The sequence below is a fragment of the Hordeum vulgare genome, chromosome 3H, assembly GCF_904849725.1.
Source record: "Hordeum vulgare subsp. vulgare chromosome 3H, MorexV3_pseudomolecules_assembly, whole genome shotgun sequence".
In the NCBI taxonomy this organism is placed as follows: Eukaryota; Viridiplantae; Streptophyta; class Magnoliopsida; order Poales; family Poaceae; genus Hordeum; species Hordeum vulgare.
Window position 1 is genome coordinate 606,306,636 of NC_058520.1, and position 18,497 is coordinate 606,325,132.

At 43.3% G+C, this 18,497-nt stretch overlaps 2 protein-coding genes across 2 annotated transcripts; one reads left to right on the forward strand and one right to left on the reverse strand.

The window, feature by feature from the left end:
• Positions 1 to 708: 708 nt before the first annotated feature.
• LOC123442231 (disease resistance protein RPS2-like) lies at positions 709 to 6,273 on the reverse strand. Its single transcript, XM_045118281.1, has 3 exons — positions 5,222 to 6,273; positions 1,868 to 2,382; positions 709 to 1,735 (listed from the first exon to the last, which is right to left on the reverse strand). Exons 1-3 carry the CDS (start codon positions 6,233 to 6,235, stop codon positions 709 to 711), a joined length of 2,556 nt encoding a protein of 851 aa, XP_044974216.1. The 5' UTR covers positions 6,236 to 6,273.
• Positions 6,274 to 7,596: 1,323 nt separating this feature from the next.
• LOC123442232 (probable disease resistance protein At5g43740) lies at positions 7,597 to 9,663 on the forward strand. The gene is made up of 2 exons (XM_045118282.1): positions 7,597 to 9,231; positions 9,364 to 9,663. Exons 1-2 carry the CDS (start codon positions 7,597 to 7,599, stop codon positions 9,661 to 9,663), a joined length of 1,935 nt encoding a protein of 644 aa, XP_044974217.1.
• Positions 9,664 to 18,497: the final 8,834 nt, after the last annotated feature.

Below are 18,497 nucleotides of genomic sequence, written 5' to 3' on the forward strand. Positions count from 1 at the left end.
AAGCAATACAAAGCAAAGGCTCGACACGGGCCTTTAGCCATCAAATCCATCGATCAGTTTTATTCGTGTCGCTAGTTACGCAAGTTCCGTCAAGTAGCCGGCCGAAGCAAGAATCGCGTAGGCACGCCTGTACAGCTGCATACGCACGTTCAAAAGCCAACACTTCCTTTATTCTAACATAATCAACTCCATATATAGGTTGATTCGCAAAAAACAAAAACTCCATATATAGGTTTCATGATGTAGGCATCAAGTAGAATTAGGCCACATCCACGGGCGGTTCCTTACTTCGAGCAAAACCAAATCTCAACTCCTGAATCTTGCACGCTCTCACATTCTACCTTGCATACAAACACAAAATCGTTTGAATTATAATTCATGCAAATCAAGTTAAAAGACAAATGAAAAAATGTATTGGTTTTCCTGACGCTAAGAGAATAATTACTGATACAAGATAGTAGTAAACATAAACTAGAAATGGTTTTGATAGGCAAACAATCATGTACCCATATTATTAATGTGGAGTATATTACAAGTCTCTAAATGCAATATTTCCTCATATAATCAAAGGTGAAGTGGTACCACCAGTACTCATTTTATAGATGGTCAATCCATGAGAAATATAATTGACAGCTTGTCAGCACTTTCATGATTATAGGATGAAAGGGAGGCCAAAAGACTTACAAAATATATTTTCTCCTTGTCTCACTAGGAGGAAAATGTTGGAGCAAAGTAGGGAACAAATCTCCCCGAGCAAGTCTGATTCCACCATTCTTCGCTGCAATCTATTTTGATCATATCGTGCTTGTACTTATGAGTTTGGATATCCTTCATCTTGTTGCACTGAGTTATACAAATGTAAGACAACTCTTCAAATTCACAAGCTTGCTTGCATATTATGGCTAGCTTGGGCATCTCTTCCAATTTAAGCTTTTTTAGTTGAGGAAAATTTATTGTCGCCGTTCGATTCATACTGACACCTTGTGATGATTCTCCAGTTTCAATCAACACTTCCATTTCCTTGCAGCGCGCAACTGTGAGCTGCTCAAGCAATTTAAGCTGATGAACCCATGTCACATCTTTTAATTTATCACATTTATAGATACTAACCACTCTGATCTCCATCCCTGCATTTTTCCACTTCACTTTCTCTAGCCTGAGAAGATTGTTCAGTTCAAAGATCTCCAAGTAAGGGAGTAGCCATTGATCACAATTAGGGCCACCTTCAGATACCAATACCTTCTGACTGTGAGAGCTCTCTACAATGGATAATTCTCGTAGCTCTTGTAGTTCAGATAAAATTTGCAAGTCAATAATATCTGGATGTCTCTCGTCTTCAAAGTGGTCCATGCAGAGTGCCTGTGTACACACCCTTTTCAATTGTCCCAATTGTGTTATGTCTCCTATTGTTTGCACAGTGTAGCCGAGCATATCCAGATCTAAGGTAGATCTTGCTAATTCTTGCAGGACGTTAAGGAAACTAGCACCAGTATGGAAAAGATCTAGCCCTCGAAGACTTTTCAGTCCTAAGATAAGCCCTTCTGGTATTGTTTGAAGAACCATGTTATTTCTGATATACAAGTACTTGAGTTTTGAAAGCGTTCTCAGTAGTAGAGGCAAGAGAACAATTGCTGTTGCAGAAAGATTGAGATGTTGCAGTTCGGTCAATGAGCATATCTCTAAAGGCAATTCGATTATTTTCGTCCCCTCCAAGTCTAAAAAGGTTATATTTCGGAAGGAATGAATGAGTTTAAGAGGGAAGATATGTTGAGCCACCAACACCTTGAGTTTTGGGAAACAAACCTTGGAAGACCATTGACACCATCTTGATGTATCTTCCTCTGATACCCAAGCCTTCTCCACAGTGTGCCAGTTCTCTTCGGCCAAGGCTGCTCTATATGGGGAATTTTGTAACCACTTGGTCTTGTATCCACGTTCATTTGCAATCCAAATAGCCATCAGTCGCATCATGGTGTGCATCTTGACATGTGAATTTTCTGTGGAGTCAATGCTGGTGTCACCTTTTTCCAACATGGATGCACGCACTAAGTCATTAATGAGGGTATAACCGACGTCACTAGCATTAGGACCACGTAACAAACCAAGTCCTATCCACCACCTTATAAGCATCTTCATTGGTATGTTGTTATTTTCAGGCCATAAAGAACATAACAAAAAACGCTTCTTCATAACAGCTGTCAGATTATTATAACTTTCTTGTAGATGTCCGAATAAATGTTCATGGGTATCAGTGATTTCATGGAGTTTTGAATTCCTCAGCAGATCTCTGGCGGTTCTCCACTCCCTGTGATCTTCCTTGGGCGACATAAATTTACCGAGTGTGCATAAAGCTATTGGTAAGCCGTTGCACTCCTCAACTATCTGCCGAATATATAGTTACATAAGTAAGATATGGTTGTACAAAGTGGATGTGTTAAGCTACGTTATTGTCTTATACATATGCAATTAGAAGAAAATAAAATTGTACTACAATCATAGGCAGAAACGTTGCTCTGCAGACACCACTATCAGGCACAAAAGGCCTACTTTATATGCATATACTCCCTTCATCACAGTTTATAAGACATGCACGTGTATCTAGATCGTCAATTTGACTTATATAAAATATATTGTTTAACATAAAAAATTATATCATTAGAAAATAGAACATCTAAAGTTTGTAATGATATATTTTTGTAATATATGCCTCTTATTAAGTTGGTCAAATTGATGACCAAGATACACGTGCCGGACTTATAAACCGAAACGGAGAGAGTAGTATTTTAAGTTAAACCCATTGTTTAAAGATATTAATTTATATAGTTTAATTAGCTTTAAAGAATTATAATATGTTTATATCCTTGGAAACCTTTCTATTTCTACAAAGAATCGTTAGTTTGGTCAGTGAAATCTTCTGCTGTAAAATGACATATATATTAGAAAACTTTGTCTCATAGCAAACCAGCGCTTTATAGATGTGTCTGCGCCTCTGCGGTACGTGATACAATATATACATATTTTTGTACGCAGTTCTTACATGTGCTCACACTTCATCACATTATAATATAGTGACTTTTGAGAAAATTTGAAATGTACAAGCACTTGATCAGACCAAATGGGTTTAGATATAGGACATCCAGCATTTAGGAAATTAAATTGCGCAACCAACTACCAGTACCCTCTCTCTCTCTCTCTCTCTCTCTCTTCACTTTCTATTTTCTTAGTTCTTAAAAATCCTGGATGTTGTTAGGAAAGCAACTTGTCTATATTGAAGGCCCAAGGGCATATATATATTACACATAACTAGAGGTGCAAGGAAAGTAAACATAGACTAATAAAAACTCCTAGACTAATACTAATACTAATAAGGACTCCTAGACTAATACTAATACTAATAAGGACTCCTAGACTAATACTAATACTTTCTAACACCCCCCTCAAATGCAAAGCGTATGCAATAGCATTGGATTTGAAGAAGTGTAATACTAAAAAAAATGATAATCCAAATCCGCGTCTTGAGAGTGTCGTCGTAGCATGAAGAGTCTTCAAAACTTGTCGAGTCGCTGAAGGAGATAACGAAGAGATGACACATCAGAGGTAGACACCGCATCACATGAAGATACAACAAAAGTATCAGGAGAAGATGGGTTGTCAAAAGAAGATGGCACATCGAGAGGAATAAAGCATTGTGCAGAAAATCATAGTCCACGACAACCGTCAGCGAAGGAAGCTCGGCGGATAAGGCATGATGGACGTAGATCGACAATGCAAAAGAAGTCCAGAAAATCCTATAGAAAACAACAAGGGCAAATAGGCCACAAAAGTTGCATAGAAAGGATCATGACCGGAGAAAGGCTCACGGACTAAGTTATGGTGGACTCGCATGGCATGAGAAAACACAAAATATCAACGGATTTGGTGGACGCAGCGAAAAATAAAGAGAACTAAAAAAACTAGGAACAACTGGGACATAAGCAACACGTAGTAGCAGGAAACATCAGCACGTATAGGAGGAAGCAGCTAGGAGCAACACGTATAGGAGGAAGCAGCTAGCAGCAACACGTAGCAGCAGAAAGTTTTTTTTTTTTTTTTTTAGGAATCAGCAGTAGCAAGCCGGATCCAATCGAGATCAGGACGGGATTGGGGCGGCGGCTGCCGGTTGCTGCAACAGGAGGCAGATCCGAGTCGGATCGCGAGAAGTAGCCGAGCCTCGATCTGGTGCGGTGGCTGCAGGGAAAACAGCTCCTCCCGATGGGACCCTGGAGCTGCTTCGATCCAGTCCAGGGGAGACAGCTCCTCCCGATGAGACCCTCGAGCCCCTGTCCAGCGACTGGATCGGGAGGAAATCGATTTGGCGGACGGGAAGCAGCCACCTCGATCTGGCTGTGGGGAGGAAACCGCCTCGATCTTGGTCGGGAGGGAGCCGCTCGAGGCATGGGAGGGAACCGCCTCGATCGGCCTCGATCTGGCGAGCGACGGGAGAAACGCGGAGGGAGCCGCTCGAGGCACGGGAGGGAACCGCCTCGATCTGGCGAGCGACGGGAGAAAACAACGGCGCTCGGGATCTCGTCGAGAGTAGAAGGAGATCGGCAGCAGCTACTAGACGAACAGCGGCTGCGTGGAGAAGATCGGAGCACGAGTTGCGCGTGCGAAAAAAAAACCTAAGACTCTAATACCATGTTAGGAGAGCAACTTGTCTATATTGAAGGCCCAAGGGTCATATATATATTACACATGACTTGAGGTGCAAGGAAAGTAAACATAGACTAATAAGGACTCCTAGACTAATACTAATACTAATAAGGACTCCTAGACTAATACTAATACTTCCTAACAGATGTAAGTCAAGCTATTATCATGTACACATACAAAAATTCATCCATAAATATGACTATTTGTGATCTAAACATAGCAGAGTACGCACAAAAAATATTGTAGTGGAAACTACTTCAGCAAAATCAGCTTTCACATTCTAACTTTGGCAGCCTCAACTAAAAAAAACTTTGTTGGCCTCTCTTATCATCTTATGTTCTCATAAATGATTAAATTACCAGAAGATCATTAGTGCATATGTAGACAATGTATATTTCACTGATCAATTAAATCTTCTACAACCTAAATTAATGATTCCACTATCATTGACAAACTATTATATAAAAATGCTACACTAGTTAAATTCAGTAACATCATTGACTTGGGCTGGAGTTAATGTGGAACGAACCTCTTTTGCAAGATTATGAATTTTCTTATCATCAAAGATTTTACTTCCCACCTTTTGCGCAAAGAGATTCCACGCGGCTTGTTTACTCAAGCACTTCATTTGGATGGTATCCTTAGGGCAGCAACATCCCATCTTGCTACACACATACATGCTTCTAGTTGTGAACACAACTTTGCGCCGGTGTGGCTGTACTACATCAAGCGAGGGGATGCCTAGTTCGTCCAGATTAAGATCCTCCCATAGATCATCCACCAACAATAAGAAGCTCTTATCTCTGAGGTGGTTATGAATGATATTTGCTTGGGAGATTTGGTTGCCTATCTGAGGTATTGCTATACTAATGGCGATAGCTTTTTGCAGATCAGCAACTGTAGAGCATCCCTTGCCAGCTTGAACAAACAGTACTTCGGCGAAATCATCATGATACTTCGAACGAGAATCACTTACCAGATTGATAAGGGTTGTCTTGCCCACGCCTCCCATGCCCCAAATCCCAAGCAATACAGACTGTGCATTATTGTCCTTAATGAAATCAAGCACCTTATTATACGAGCCCTCCATCCCGGGCAATGGAGCTTGCAGCTCTTGTGGCTGGACATGGCGGACAGGACGTGGGCTTGCCTTTACCTCTGGCATCAATTTGTCGCCTTGGATGATGAGTTCATTTGCTTTGTTGAGCTCCCTGTGGGCTTCCCTACCGATGTAGCACCTCTTAAAATAAGATAGGCTGTACTTGTCAAGCCTAATCTTGATCTCTTCCTCTTTGTTTTGCAATTCGTCCACGCCCTGGAGCCATCTGATGCGCTCTTCAGAAGATGGCAAGGGATCCTGGGAGCGGAGGTCGATTTGCATCGCGGTCAGCATGTTCACCTTTCTTCCAAGATCCTCCACATGGAGCTGAACGCCGAAGGAGTATCCAAGATAAACTGCTATGGGATTCCACCACTTGATAGCCACGAGAACCGAAGCACAGATAGCAGCAATGCTGATCCATGTTGCTGCGTCAAGCTCCATCTTCTGCAAACTTACTCCTTACTCTCCTCTAAATTCTGTTAATCAAATTTAAATATAGGGCCCTGCAAACAGTAGACTATGCACTTAAAGGAGAGTTTATACATCTATTGCTACTTCCAATTGTTGCATTCTTCTTGTTAGTAGCGGCTTGGCACCACTGTATTAGAAAAAGCACAGCTTGATACCAGTTTGGGTTTTAGCCCGGTGGTTAGGTTGTGACGGACAAACCGAGGCTTTCGCTGCATAATTAATTATTCCAGGGAAAATGAATGTTGCACCTTCTGTAGCAATAAATGAACAACAAATTATTTTTCAGCATCTCAAATAGACATACAATAATTACAAACACAAAATACAATTCGTCCTGACAGCTTCTTCATGGCTTAGGCTAAGCTACTTAATGGCCCAGCATATATTTGGGCGGCACATTGGTTTTGTCGACCAGGCCTCAGAGTTGGTTTTAAAAAATTGGTTTCAGAAAATATTTTGGCCATATTCAGCGATTTTGGTTTATTACAGATGGATTACAGTCTGTTCCCAGCCGAATCTGGCCTAACCAAACAATGCCTCCTACAGGCGTTATTTAGGCCTTGTTTCCCTCTTTTGTTTAGCTCGCCGGCCGGTCATAGGTCAGTGTCATGCCAGGCTTTCTTTCTTTCTTGATAGCATTTTTTATTTTTACAGCATGCATGGCTGGCTTCATTAATCTAGAGCCTGGCTTAATGCCATATTCCGGCCATCCGAATGCAAAGGGCACGATCGAGACCTGGTCGTACATTGTACAGAACAAATCATGCAGCAGGAGCAGTTGGTAACATATTCAAGTAAACCAGCCATAACACAAAAGCCACCAAGCATATCACCTTTCTCTTGTGAGAAAATAAGCAAGTCACCATAGACATTAGAGTTTCAAGAACTAGGTTGGATACATAGATCTCATCTTCTCCCAAGAACGTTCCTGATGCACGTAAGTATTACCTGCCTTCCTTCTTGCATATACGTCTCTTTAGTTGTCCCTTTTTTCTCGCAAAATTCCCACGCCTCCTCTGTCCAAGCTTGCCAATCTGCTTATTTGATTGCAGAATGCTTTGTTCGGCGCTTTGGCCTATGCCAATGTATGAACGCTCTGAGCATCAAGCAGTTTGAAGAAGATGAAGCCCTTTGAAGTCGACGAGGCGCGAATGTTGAGAGGAGAGAGAAGAGAATCAAGCAGTTTGAAGAAGATGAACCCAGCAGTGTGGGTCATCATTTTCGTTCTTACTCTCATACTCATCAACAGCATGTATGGGACGACTACAGGAATGGTTTACCTAGTAGGATGGAGCATAATTTTCGTTTCTGTTGTTATGCTTATCATCCGGATGTATGGGATGATTCCAGAAGTAGCACGGGACGTCCTTGCGAATACGTTCGGCTCCATTTTTGGCATTTACGGTCATACTCTTGTTGTTATATTCTATTATCGCTACGTGGTGGAGGATCTTGCTGTTGCAGTCGCGAAGCTATGTCTGATGCAAATGGCCATTCGTCATCTGGATCTACTCCCTTGTTCTGAACAATGCATTTATTGGCTGAAGAGTGTGGACGAGTTGCAACACAATGAGGGAGACATTGGGGTTGCGTATGCTCTGTGTGACTTGAATTACTTAGGCAAGAAAGCACGGCAGCTGCTCAACAAGGCCAATAGTCTCCTCATTCAAGGAGACAGCTTACTGCACCCGGAAGATAATTTGCAGGGAACAATGAACTTCTACATGAAGAAGGTGATTGGTTTCATTAAGAATACAGGTGACGACTCTGACGGATTGCTGGGGATTTGGGGCATGGGTGGTGTGGGAAAATCATCCCTTCTCAAGCTCATTAGTGATTCTCGTTCAGAGGATGATCACCATTCCTTAGAAGTTATGTTTGTTCATGCTGGCATTGGATGTACCGTTAGTCAGGTGCAAGAAGCTATTGCCACTAGTATGGGACTATCTATAACGCACAATGAGACTTCCCAAGCAAATATCATCCGTGACCACCTCACTGATACAAGCTTCTTATTGCTGTTGGATGAACTGTGGGAGTATCTTGATTTGGGAGTTGTGGGCATCCCCTTTCCACTGGGGAGGGTTGTGGTCTCCCTCCCGAGTGGTTCGGCACACAAAAAATGGCGTAAAGTTGTGTTAACAACACGGAACATGTACTTGTGTCACAAGATGAAATGTCGCCGTGAAAATATCATTCGAATGGAGTGCTTCAACGAAGAAAAGGCTTGGGAACTCTACCGTGAAGGTTGGCCTGCAATCATCAATAGGGATGATGAGATTGATATTTTGTTGCCACAAAAGGAAAATCTATCTCCCCGGAGCGATGCAAAGAGACAGGTGTTGCAGCTGCAACGGCGCACCATCTTCCCTGACCAGCCACAGTACCTAGAAGATGACGAGTTGCCTGAAATAAACTGCTCTGAGAAGGTGGGATGTTTCATTGAGGCCAACGACACCCAGTCCCTATTGATGGGGATTTGGGGCATGCGAGGGGTGGGCAAGACAACTCTGCTCAGGCTCGTGCGTGATTCTTACACAGGTAAAAGTGGCTTCGACCACATTATGTTTGTTGGGGCTGGAACCGGATCTGTGTTGAACAATGTGCAACATGCTATCGCCATCAATCTAGGCTTTGATTTGGCCATGATGTCATCACTAGATGAGTTGTCCCGAGCCACACATATCTTCAAGTATCTTCAGTACAAGAGCTTCTTGTTATTATTGGATGACATAAGAGAGCCCCTTAATTGGTGGGCTGTTGGTGTGCCAATATTATCGCATAGGCGGCAGAAGATTATCTTCGCGACAAGGAGTCAGGCTGCATGTGCCCTTATGGGATGTCATGCCACCAACATCATCCAGATGCATTGTTTGCAAAAAGAGGATGCATGGAGCATCTTCAAAGACAAGGTTGGGATTGGAATCATCGACGATCATCCTCAAGTTCATCATATTGCAAAGAAGGTATGCTGATCAAATACTTGTGTATTTTGTTTAGGTCTGGCTATTTAGTTTTTTACATTCTAGAAAATACCACTTTTGTTGCAACAATTGCTCCAGGACTTACTTGCAACTTGGGTTGTGTATCATAAGCAGATGGTTGCACAGTGCGGAGGCTTGCCCCTAGCCTTATGCACGCTTGGTCGAGCCATGTCGAATAAGAGAGACCTGAGGGAATGGAGAAGCGCTTGCAGTCAGCTCACGGCTATTAGCTTGGAGCCATGTGAAATCGACGACAAGATAAGCACAATAATCGCCGACCCTCCGTATAGATGGAGAGGCGACACCATCCTCCCAATTAAGCCTTTTCTAAGAAAAATCCTCCCAATTAAGCAGATCAAAGCCAAGACTGCTGTTGGACAGGAAGATGCAGAACTGCCAGCTGAACGGATCTAACTCAAGACCGCTGTTGGACAGAAAGATCTAACACTGCAAGCTAAAAGGCTCCGATTTCGAAAGGAACACTCGGCCGGGTTCGAATTGTGATCGTGTAGCCTAACATCGCAGCTGCCAAGCAGGAGAGTTGGTGTCCTGCTTTGTACATCCCTTGCATTGGTCTTCCACGAACTCAGTTGAATTCAGCATCGCCTTGAGGAGTTGAGGTATTGCCCGGCTGATCCTCTGTTTTGGGAGTATGTTCTTGATCTGCATGTTATGTTGTACACTGTTCGTTTCCTTGACAATCAATATATCAAAATGTCTCTGGTTTTTCATTTAAAAGGAGAATATATTATCCATCTGTCTGAAGTTTGGTTCAGTAATCCACAGATTAGTGTATGATTCAAAAATAGATGACACCTGGTTTGCCCCAATTAGATTATTGCACCTTTCCTATGTAAGTTACTTACAGCTATGCTGGCTCAAGATTTGATCAAAATCATTCACATGTTACTATCACTGAACCTTCTTTGACGGCCATAACACCCAACCATTCACGATAGAGCTCTATTTAGATGGTGGTAATTTTATTCCTTGCAAGTAGAGACGTAAAATACATACTCTCCCAGATCCGAATTCATTGACGCGACCTCTGTACAATACATCTATCGATCAGATGCAGTTGAAACTGCAGCATAAGAATAATCAACATTAACGGTGTTGCCATCTTTGGAACGGTGTTCTCTCCAGCTGATCTTCCACATCTGGAGTAAGCTTATTCTGCAGAAACGAAAAAAAAAAGATTAGTCGCACTCATACAGAGATGCAAGGCTTTCTTTTCTTTTAGAAAAGGAGGCGTAGCTCCGGCCTCTGCATCGAGGGATGCATGCGGTCATATATTGAAAACGATCTCAAGTCATCGAATAGTATAAAATATTTGAAACGAAAAAAGAAAAAGAAAAAGATACACGGCATCTAAAGCGTCACAACCAGGGATGCACATAGGCCTAGATGACTAACCACCTATCTATTAATATGACGCCATCGAAACCGGTTGAAGATAGCCTTTCATCGGACACACCCAGTAACCATAGGCTCCCTGGCTTTCACATGAGTGAGTAATGACCATGTGCGGATCAAGGCAATAGCCCTGAAAATGACCTGCAAAAAGTGAATATGTTGATGTTTGTTAAATACCAAGTCATTTTTACAATTCCATGTAGCCCATAAAAGTGCACAGGTTCTTACTCGGATAAGTTTAGCAGTTTTAACATCAACCCCCTTTAACCACATCCCAAATAATGTGTTTAAACTATTAGGTGGCTTGATGTTGAAAACAATAAGAAGCGATCCTCATAAAAGTTTAGCCATAGGACAATCAAGAAAGAGGTGCTTAATCGTTTCATTGTTCTGACAGAAGCTGCATCTATTACCTTTCCAGTTATGTTTTGCCAAATTATCCTTTGTTAGAATAACCCCCTTGTGAACAAACCACATGAAGATCTTAATTTTAAGTGGAACTTTGACCTTCCAAATACTAGTAACAGTGCACGTGCAACACACGTGTAATCAAATAAATTTCCTCATTCATTAGGTTGTCAACCAGTTAATATGGGATGGAAACAATGGATATCTAGCATACACAAGTAATGAGCTACCCTAGAAATTAGAAACTTAAGCCTAATGAAAATAAGCCTAAAAAGATGCATTGTATTAACATGAGGGACCCCTATGAAGGCCAGAACGGTCAGTGCAGCAGGAAAATTTTGAGTTTTTTGAAGCAGCATGGGGGAACCTTGGGGTCTCATGGGGATCACCGATTCCATTATAGTGGGTGTCGAGAACGATGGAGATGGGGGCGACAAAGATGTAAGATATCTGAATTTAAGTACAATTACTTCTCCCTTATATCTTCTGCAACAACATGCATCATGTAGTCTGAAAATTACTGCATTTATCTTTCGATGAGGTGAACTAAAAAAACCATCTCCCACGTATTACAGTTGAGAATGCAAATGGCTCCTTGAAAATTCGTTGAACTAAAAAAATACTGATTGAATAGAGGAAGCATCAGTCTAGTATCATGGATCCGTGCTGAACATACTGTTGCTCCCGTTCCTACGTTGGCCGGGGTTTCGTCCTCGTCTTGGCCTAGTGCGACTGTTGGGCAGACACAGAGTGGGAGAGACAACAGGGCGGGCCAGGCAAGCAATGATGAACAATATTGGAAAAATAATAATGGCTGACAAATATCATGATGCATATGAACCGAGCTTAACCATTCTCAAAAAGAAAACTGATAAGAACCATACTCACGCGTACTTCTGCAGCAACTGAACTAACCTCAAGCATCCACATTGCAGGGTTGTACTTATCTTTGATTTTAGGCACTCCAGGAATCGCCTGGTAGCATTGTAAGATTAGGCATAAACAATATTTATTTTAGTTATTTAGATTAGACATAGGAATGTCCTGAATTAGTTGGACTTGAGGGCGAGGAATTTCTTCCACTTGCGTGCGAGGAGATGTACCCCCAAATTCGAGATTTGCGAGTGTATTGTTCAAATAATAAGTAGTACACGACAGAACAGTCAAAGCGACATCTCAATTTAAAAATTCTAAATTCTAGCAGTGCTTTCCTTTAACCTTCTCATATATGGAGCACTATCTCACAAATTTCAAAACCAATCCATCATTATGCCATTGATTTTTGAAGTTTTCCACAAAAAATGAGAAAAATAAAATGCAAGTTTTTTCTTAAACACACGTCAAAATGCATGACATGCCAGAGTGCATGTCAAAGTGCGAGTGTGAAATCACCGATCATTCTAATGTCAAGTCAGCCTAGCTTACATGGCACTGCTGAAGGTTCAGTTCAAGCAATGGCCCAAACCAAAAACAGTAAATTTTGCCTCCATTTATTCTCACCTAATCATTTCAATACTGCATAAATAAAACATGTAAATGTAACAGAAGTCGGAACCGACAAGGATTATTCAATCCCACATTATGCTTGTCTACTAATTCAGGAGTGACACATGCATTACAATTGATTATTGAGTAGATGTTATTTCCATCTTCATAACCACCTAACGCCTCAAGTCACACTCATATAAATGACTTAGGCAGGAATTTTGCACTTCAACACTAATAGAAACAACAGCAATAAGGCGGAAAGCTAGAACCATATTTGTTTATATCATGTATGCACTATCGAGATCAAATTGATCATAGGGTACTCTGCAAGCAAATAAGCAAGAGATATTATCATTGATACTTCATACAGCATTACAAGTTTACAACAGGGTGCGCGGCATGATGCAAGGAACTTCCAAGCGACCGCACAAGGGCGCCTCATCGGGAATTTTACACATGTGTTGTGTGGATACTCACTTGCCCTCTACGGTGGACAACAGCCTTCTGCTGACCGGTGGAGCGAGCCCGGGGATGTCGGGAATGTCCTTGTTGTGCGGGTTCACAATCTGCAATGAAACACTCGTCATTATAAGGGCACTGCAAAACTGGAATGTGGTGAGATAAAAGCCCTATTAATGCAACACACACTAGTAGAAAAAGGGCCTTTTGTCCTGGTTCGTAAGGGTCTTCTGTCCCGGTTTCGGAACTGGGACTAAAAGGTCGTTACTAATGCTCTTGGCCTTTAGTCCCGGTTCTTACATGAACCGAGACAGATGGGCCTCCACGTGGCCTGTGCGGCGAGCCCGGGCAGGGGGGCCTTTAGTCCCGGTTGGTGACACCAACCGGGACCAAAAGGCATCCACGCGTCAGCATTTCAGGTGATGGGTTTTTTTAAAGGGGGGGGGGGTTAGGGGGTTTTGGGCGGTTAATTTAGGTGTTTCATATATTGTGTTAGCTAGCTAATGAATAGAGAGAAGTGTCCTCTCTTATCTCCGTGCTTGGTCGACGCTGCATACTATACGCATAGAGAGGACTAGACACGCTAGCTAGTAAGCAAATGAAGGAAACAGAAGATCGTCATGAACATATGCATACAAAGAGAAGTGATATCGACCACCTCTCCTTCTTTGAGAGATTGGTCGAACAACAAGTTCTCGTATATCTATCCGACGCTACTGGCTACATATATACAATATAATTATCTCTTACAATATAATCTCCTAATTAAAATTCAACTGATTAGGGTTCACATGGTATTCTCCGTCTTTAGCGATCACGTGGTCAAGAAAGAATGCCGCCAATTCCTCTTGAATTCCTCACATACGATCTGCTGGTAGGAGTTCATTCCGCATCCGATATATCTAATTTGAAGAAGGGGGTCAATACATATATATGAGTAAATGAAACTGAACACAAATGATGGTAATAAAATAAAATTGTGAATATTATTATTTACGCACGTCATATTGTTTGTCAGAGTAGCCCCGCTCACAGGTCACGTGGCGGATGAACTCGCAAATGTAGTATCCACAGTAATCATTCCCTGGTTCCTGCCACAACCACTTTACAAGAAATAGAGGTCAATCAAACTGATAATTAGCAAGCATGGTAAATGGTATTGATGAAACTAGCGCTTGAATCACTAGGAGATGCGTGGAACATGCTACTATAGTACTTACTTTCGGGTGTCTAAATTGCAGCTTCTTCGGCAGTCCCGGAGTTTTTGCGGTGAATTTTTTCAAAACCCTGTCAGACAAAGAAAACAGCTACTTGATATCAGGAAATGAACAAAGTTGCCGATATGGTGCGATAATGATCGATTTAACTTACTTCTCTAGAATTTCAGTCATGTCCGCATACTCGTTGGGATCTTTTCGTGTCGAGTCTAAGACGGTTACTAGTCCCTACTCAAGCTTAATCTCTAGGAGAATATAGTGAAAGCTGCGCACGCATGCATAACTCATCAATTACATTACTATAACCTTGACTAATAAGGGAAACCGAATATGCATAACACTCACTGGAATTCGTAAGGGAAGAGTATTATAGCTTTGTTTTGATTCAATACAAACGATTGTAGCAGGTTGGCCTCGGTATCTTTGGCCTGAGATTTAATCATAAATGCATCTACGAGATTTGTGTTAATGAACCCAATATCACCAATTTGTCTTTTCTTCAATTCGACGATCTTCAATCTGCATATAATATAGTGAGGATAATTAAAAATACATGCAATGAAAGAGCTGGCCTATATATAGAGACTTAATGACAGAAGTAGTACTACTTACAGGCACTAGCAAGTGATCATTAATTTATCGAGGGTCTTTAGATTGAAAAAGGGGAAGAACTCCTCAAATGGAACCATCAACAGTTCAAGTCCAACGAGGTCATGCTCCTTTCTAACTCTCAGCGTTAAAATATTACTCCCCCAGACTCTTTGCAAGTTTTCATGTATCAATCATGGAATCTTCGCATCATCGTTATTAGCGATCTTTCATCTTTGACGAGAGGCTTCCCGTACACGTATTTGTGTTCGTCCACCTCCAATAAATCAAAATGTGCATCATCGGGCAGGTAATCTACAGGATTGGTACCGGGCAACAAGATCCCCGGATGATTAGCGACGATATCGCTAGACACCTTGAGCGGGGGGAACGATTGGTTCGCTTGTTCGCCGAGCTGGGCAACTTTTTTCCCAGCTCGTTGTTCTGCTAACCTTTGATCACTGATAGTACTTCCCGATCGCTGCGCTTCGATAAATGACTTTGTAATAATGCGCTCATAGTTGCCTTTCGTCCGAGACTTTGGTGGTTTCTTCAGGGCAGCCAGAGTACGCTTTGCTTTTATCGGATCTATCTTCTCCTCCGTAGGTGGATGTTTTTTTGCTTTCACCCCTTCAAAGAAGTTCTTCACTCCGGCTTCCACGATCTTCTCGTTTTCCTTCGGGCTCCTCTCGTATGGTAACTTCTCTAGAGGCTTCATAGAAGGACCGTATTTGTATTGCCTGCCTCTGGCTGTACTGCTACACGTCGGAGCAGACGGAGCGGCTGCGACTGTCTTTCCTTTCTTACCAGGCGGAGGAGAAGGACTACGCGCCGGAGGAGCCGGAGCGGCGGCGGGTCTCTTCAGCCCTTGTTGACGAGGCGAAGAAGGAGGAGGCAGCTGGCTGCTCGGGCGCGCCGACGCAGGCGGAGAAGGAGGCGGAGTGCCGTCACGCGCCGGAGAAGGAGGCTGAGTGCCCTGATCACTCGCCGGAGGAGGCGGAGGAGGAGGCGGGCCCTGACTCGCCGGAGGAGGAGGAGGAGGCGGAGTCGTCCAGTTCGGAAGGTGGATGAGCTCCTTCCGCCATAGGCATGGAGTCTTCAGAGAAGAACACAGCCGAATTTCCCCTTCACCCGTAGGGTGGTCAAGCTCAAGGTCCTCAAATCCTTCCGTTATTTGATCCACCATCACCCTAGCATATCCTTCTGGAATCGGCTGGCCGTGGTAGGTTGAGCCAGGTTCATTAGGTATAACAGAGCCAACAACCGCCTTGACTTTGAATGTCATCCATTGCGTCATAAGGTGGCAATGTTGAGACTCTGTGATAGCATCCACGGGGTAGCACGTGAAGACAGGCTCCAACTGACTCGGTGGAAGCCATGCTGCTTCTCCGCTGAGATGGCGGGGTAGCTTCAGGGGAAGCTTCGGCAGGTCGTTTGCTGCGATCTGCTTCTCGTTCCTCTAGCCCTTGTACCCTTTCGTGCAGCGCCTACAGTTGGCTATGCTCCGCTTTCTTCCTCCTCTCCTGGGTTTTGTAACCCCGTGCGTCCGGAAACCCAGCCTTCCACGAAAGGGAGCCTGGCATGCCTCGTGTCCGTCCAGGGTGCTCAGGATTCCCGAGGGCCATTGTGAGCTCGTCATTCTCTCTGTCTGGAATGAATGCCCCTTCCTGTGCTGCAGCGATATAGTGCTGAAGCTTCCTGACGGGTATTCGCAGTTGCTCTTCCGTCCAAACGCACTCCCCTGATACAGTGTCCAAGGTTCCGTCAACCCCGAAGAACCAAGTCCGGAAACGGTCTGGCCATCTCAATGTCTCTGGTTCGACCCCTTTAGCAATCAGGTCATTCTCAGCCTTGTCCCACAAAGGTCGGGCTTTGAGGTAACCAGCTGACCCCGTGCGATGGTGATGCTTCTTCTTTGCAACATTTTTCTTGTTTGTCGCTGACATCTTCTTACTCTTTTCCGATGTCTTGTGGGCCACAAATGCGGGCCATTGATCTCTGATCTTCTCAAACCGGCCGGTGAATTCTGGTGTCTCTTCTTTGTCGACAAACGTTTTAAGCTCATTCTTCCACCTCCTGAATAGTTCTGCCATCTTCTTAAGAGCATGAGACTTGATCAATTCCTCTTTAACTGGCTTCTCTGTATCCTCCTCTGGCGGTAGGGTGAAATTTCCCTTAAGCGTTGTCCAAAGATCTTCTTTCTGTTTATCGGAGACATAAGACGTCGGCACCTCAGGGTCTTCCTGCTTTGGCTTTAACCATTGCTGGATACTGATCGGGATCTTGTCCCTAACAAGAACCCTGCACTGAGCACGAAATGCACCCCTTGTCCGGATGGGTTCAATCGGCTTGCCATCGCGCGCGATTGTTGTGATCTCAAACCTTTCATCCGAGCACAACTTTTTCTTCGGGCCTCGTTTCTTTACCGAAGTTGAGGTCGATCCGGAGGGCTAGAGAAAAAAGAAGAAAGACGAGAGTTAATTAATATGTGTACATATGAACACAATGAATGCATCAATTAACTAGTCAGCACGGGCCTAACTAATATATATATACCTGGCCGGACTCGGTTCGGTCAACGGAGCCGTCATGAACGCCCTCTTCTTCACCCGGTCCTTCCAGATCATCATGAACGCCCTCTTCTTCACCAGGTCCTTCCAGACCATCATGAACATACCCCTCTTCTTCACCCGGTCCTTCCAGACCAGCGGTGTCTCTGAGAAACGATGCAACGACATCACTTCCTTGTGCGATTATCTCCCCCAACATCGCTTCTATTGCTTCATCTCGGGAGTGATCCATAGTTTCTGCAAATATTTACAACATGTCAATTATTATTCAAACATGGTACAGATGGATATATATTAGTGGCAAACGTAGAACTAGCTAGCTAATCACAATAAGGAATCATGTTAGTGGCCTCGACGCTGCTTCTCTAGGGTTTGGGGTGGCCTAGACAACGCTTCAAGGGTTTGGGGTGGCCTCGACACAACGCTTCAACGGTTTGGGGTGGCCTCGACGACAACGCTCTTTTAACTTGGTAAATTTGGGTGGCCCCAAGAGAGTTTGTCGGGTAGGGGCGCGGCGGGAGGGAGTTGGAGACCAACATCATTTTTTCTCTAGGGTTTGGGTGTCCTCGAGGGTTTTGGTCGAGCGAGAGGGCCGAGGGGGGGGTGCTCCCGTGGTATAAGTTATCACGGTCGAGAGTGGGTATATATATCGACCGCCCCTCATGTCGAAGTTATGCGGGAGGGGGTTATATCGACAACGACGCGACATACATATACATGGGAAAATAATGTTATCGGGGATGGGGTATATCGGTACCCCCCCTCGTGTTGAAGTTCGATCGGGAGGGGGTATATCGAGAACGACATACCCGATAAAAAATAAGAAGACAAAAGAAGAAATAAAAAGAGGAGAAGAAGAAAGGAATAGAAGAGAAGCAATCAAAGGAAAAAAAAGAAAAAAAGGAAAAGAAGAAAGGAATAGAGGAGAAAGAAGAAAAAAATAGAAAATCTCTATTCATTTCTTCTTCTACTCTTCTTTTTCTTCTTTTTTCCTCTTCTTATTTATTTCTCCTCTTCTTCCTCTCCTCTTCTTCTCCTTTCTTCCTCTTCTTATTTTCCTTTTTCTCCTCTCATTCTTTTTCTTCTTCTTCGTTATCTTCCT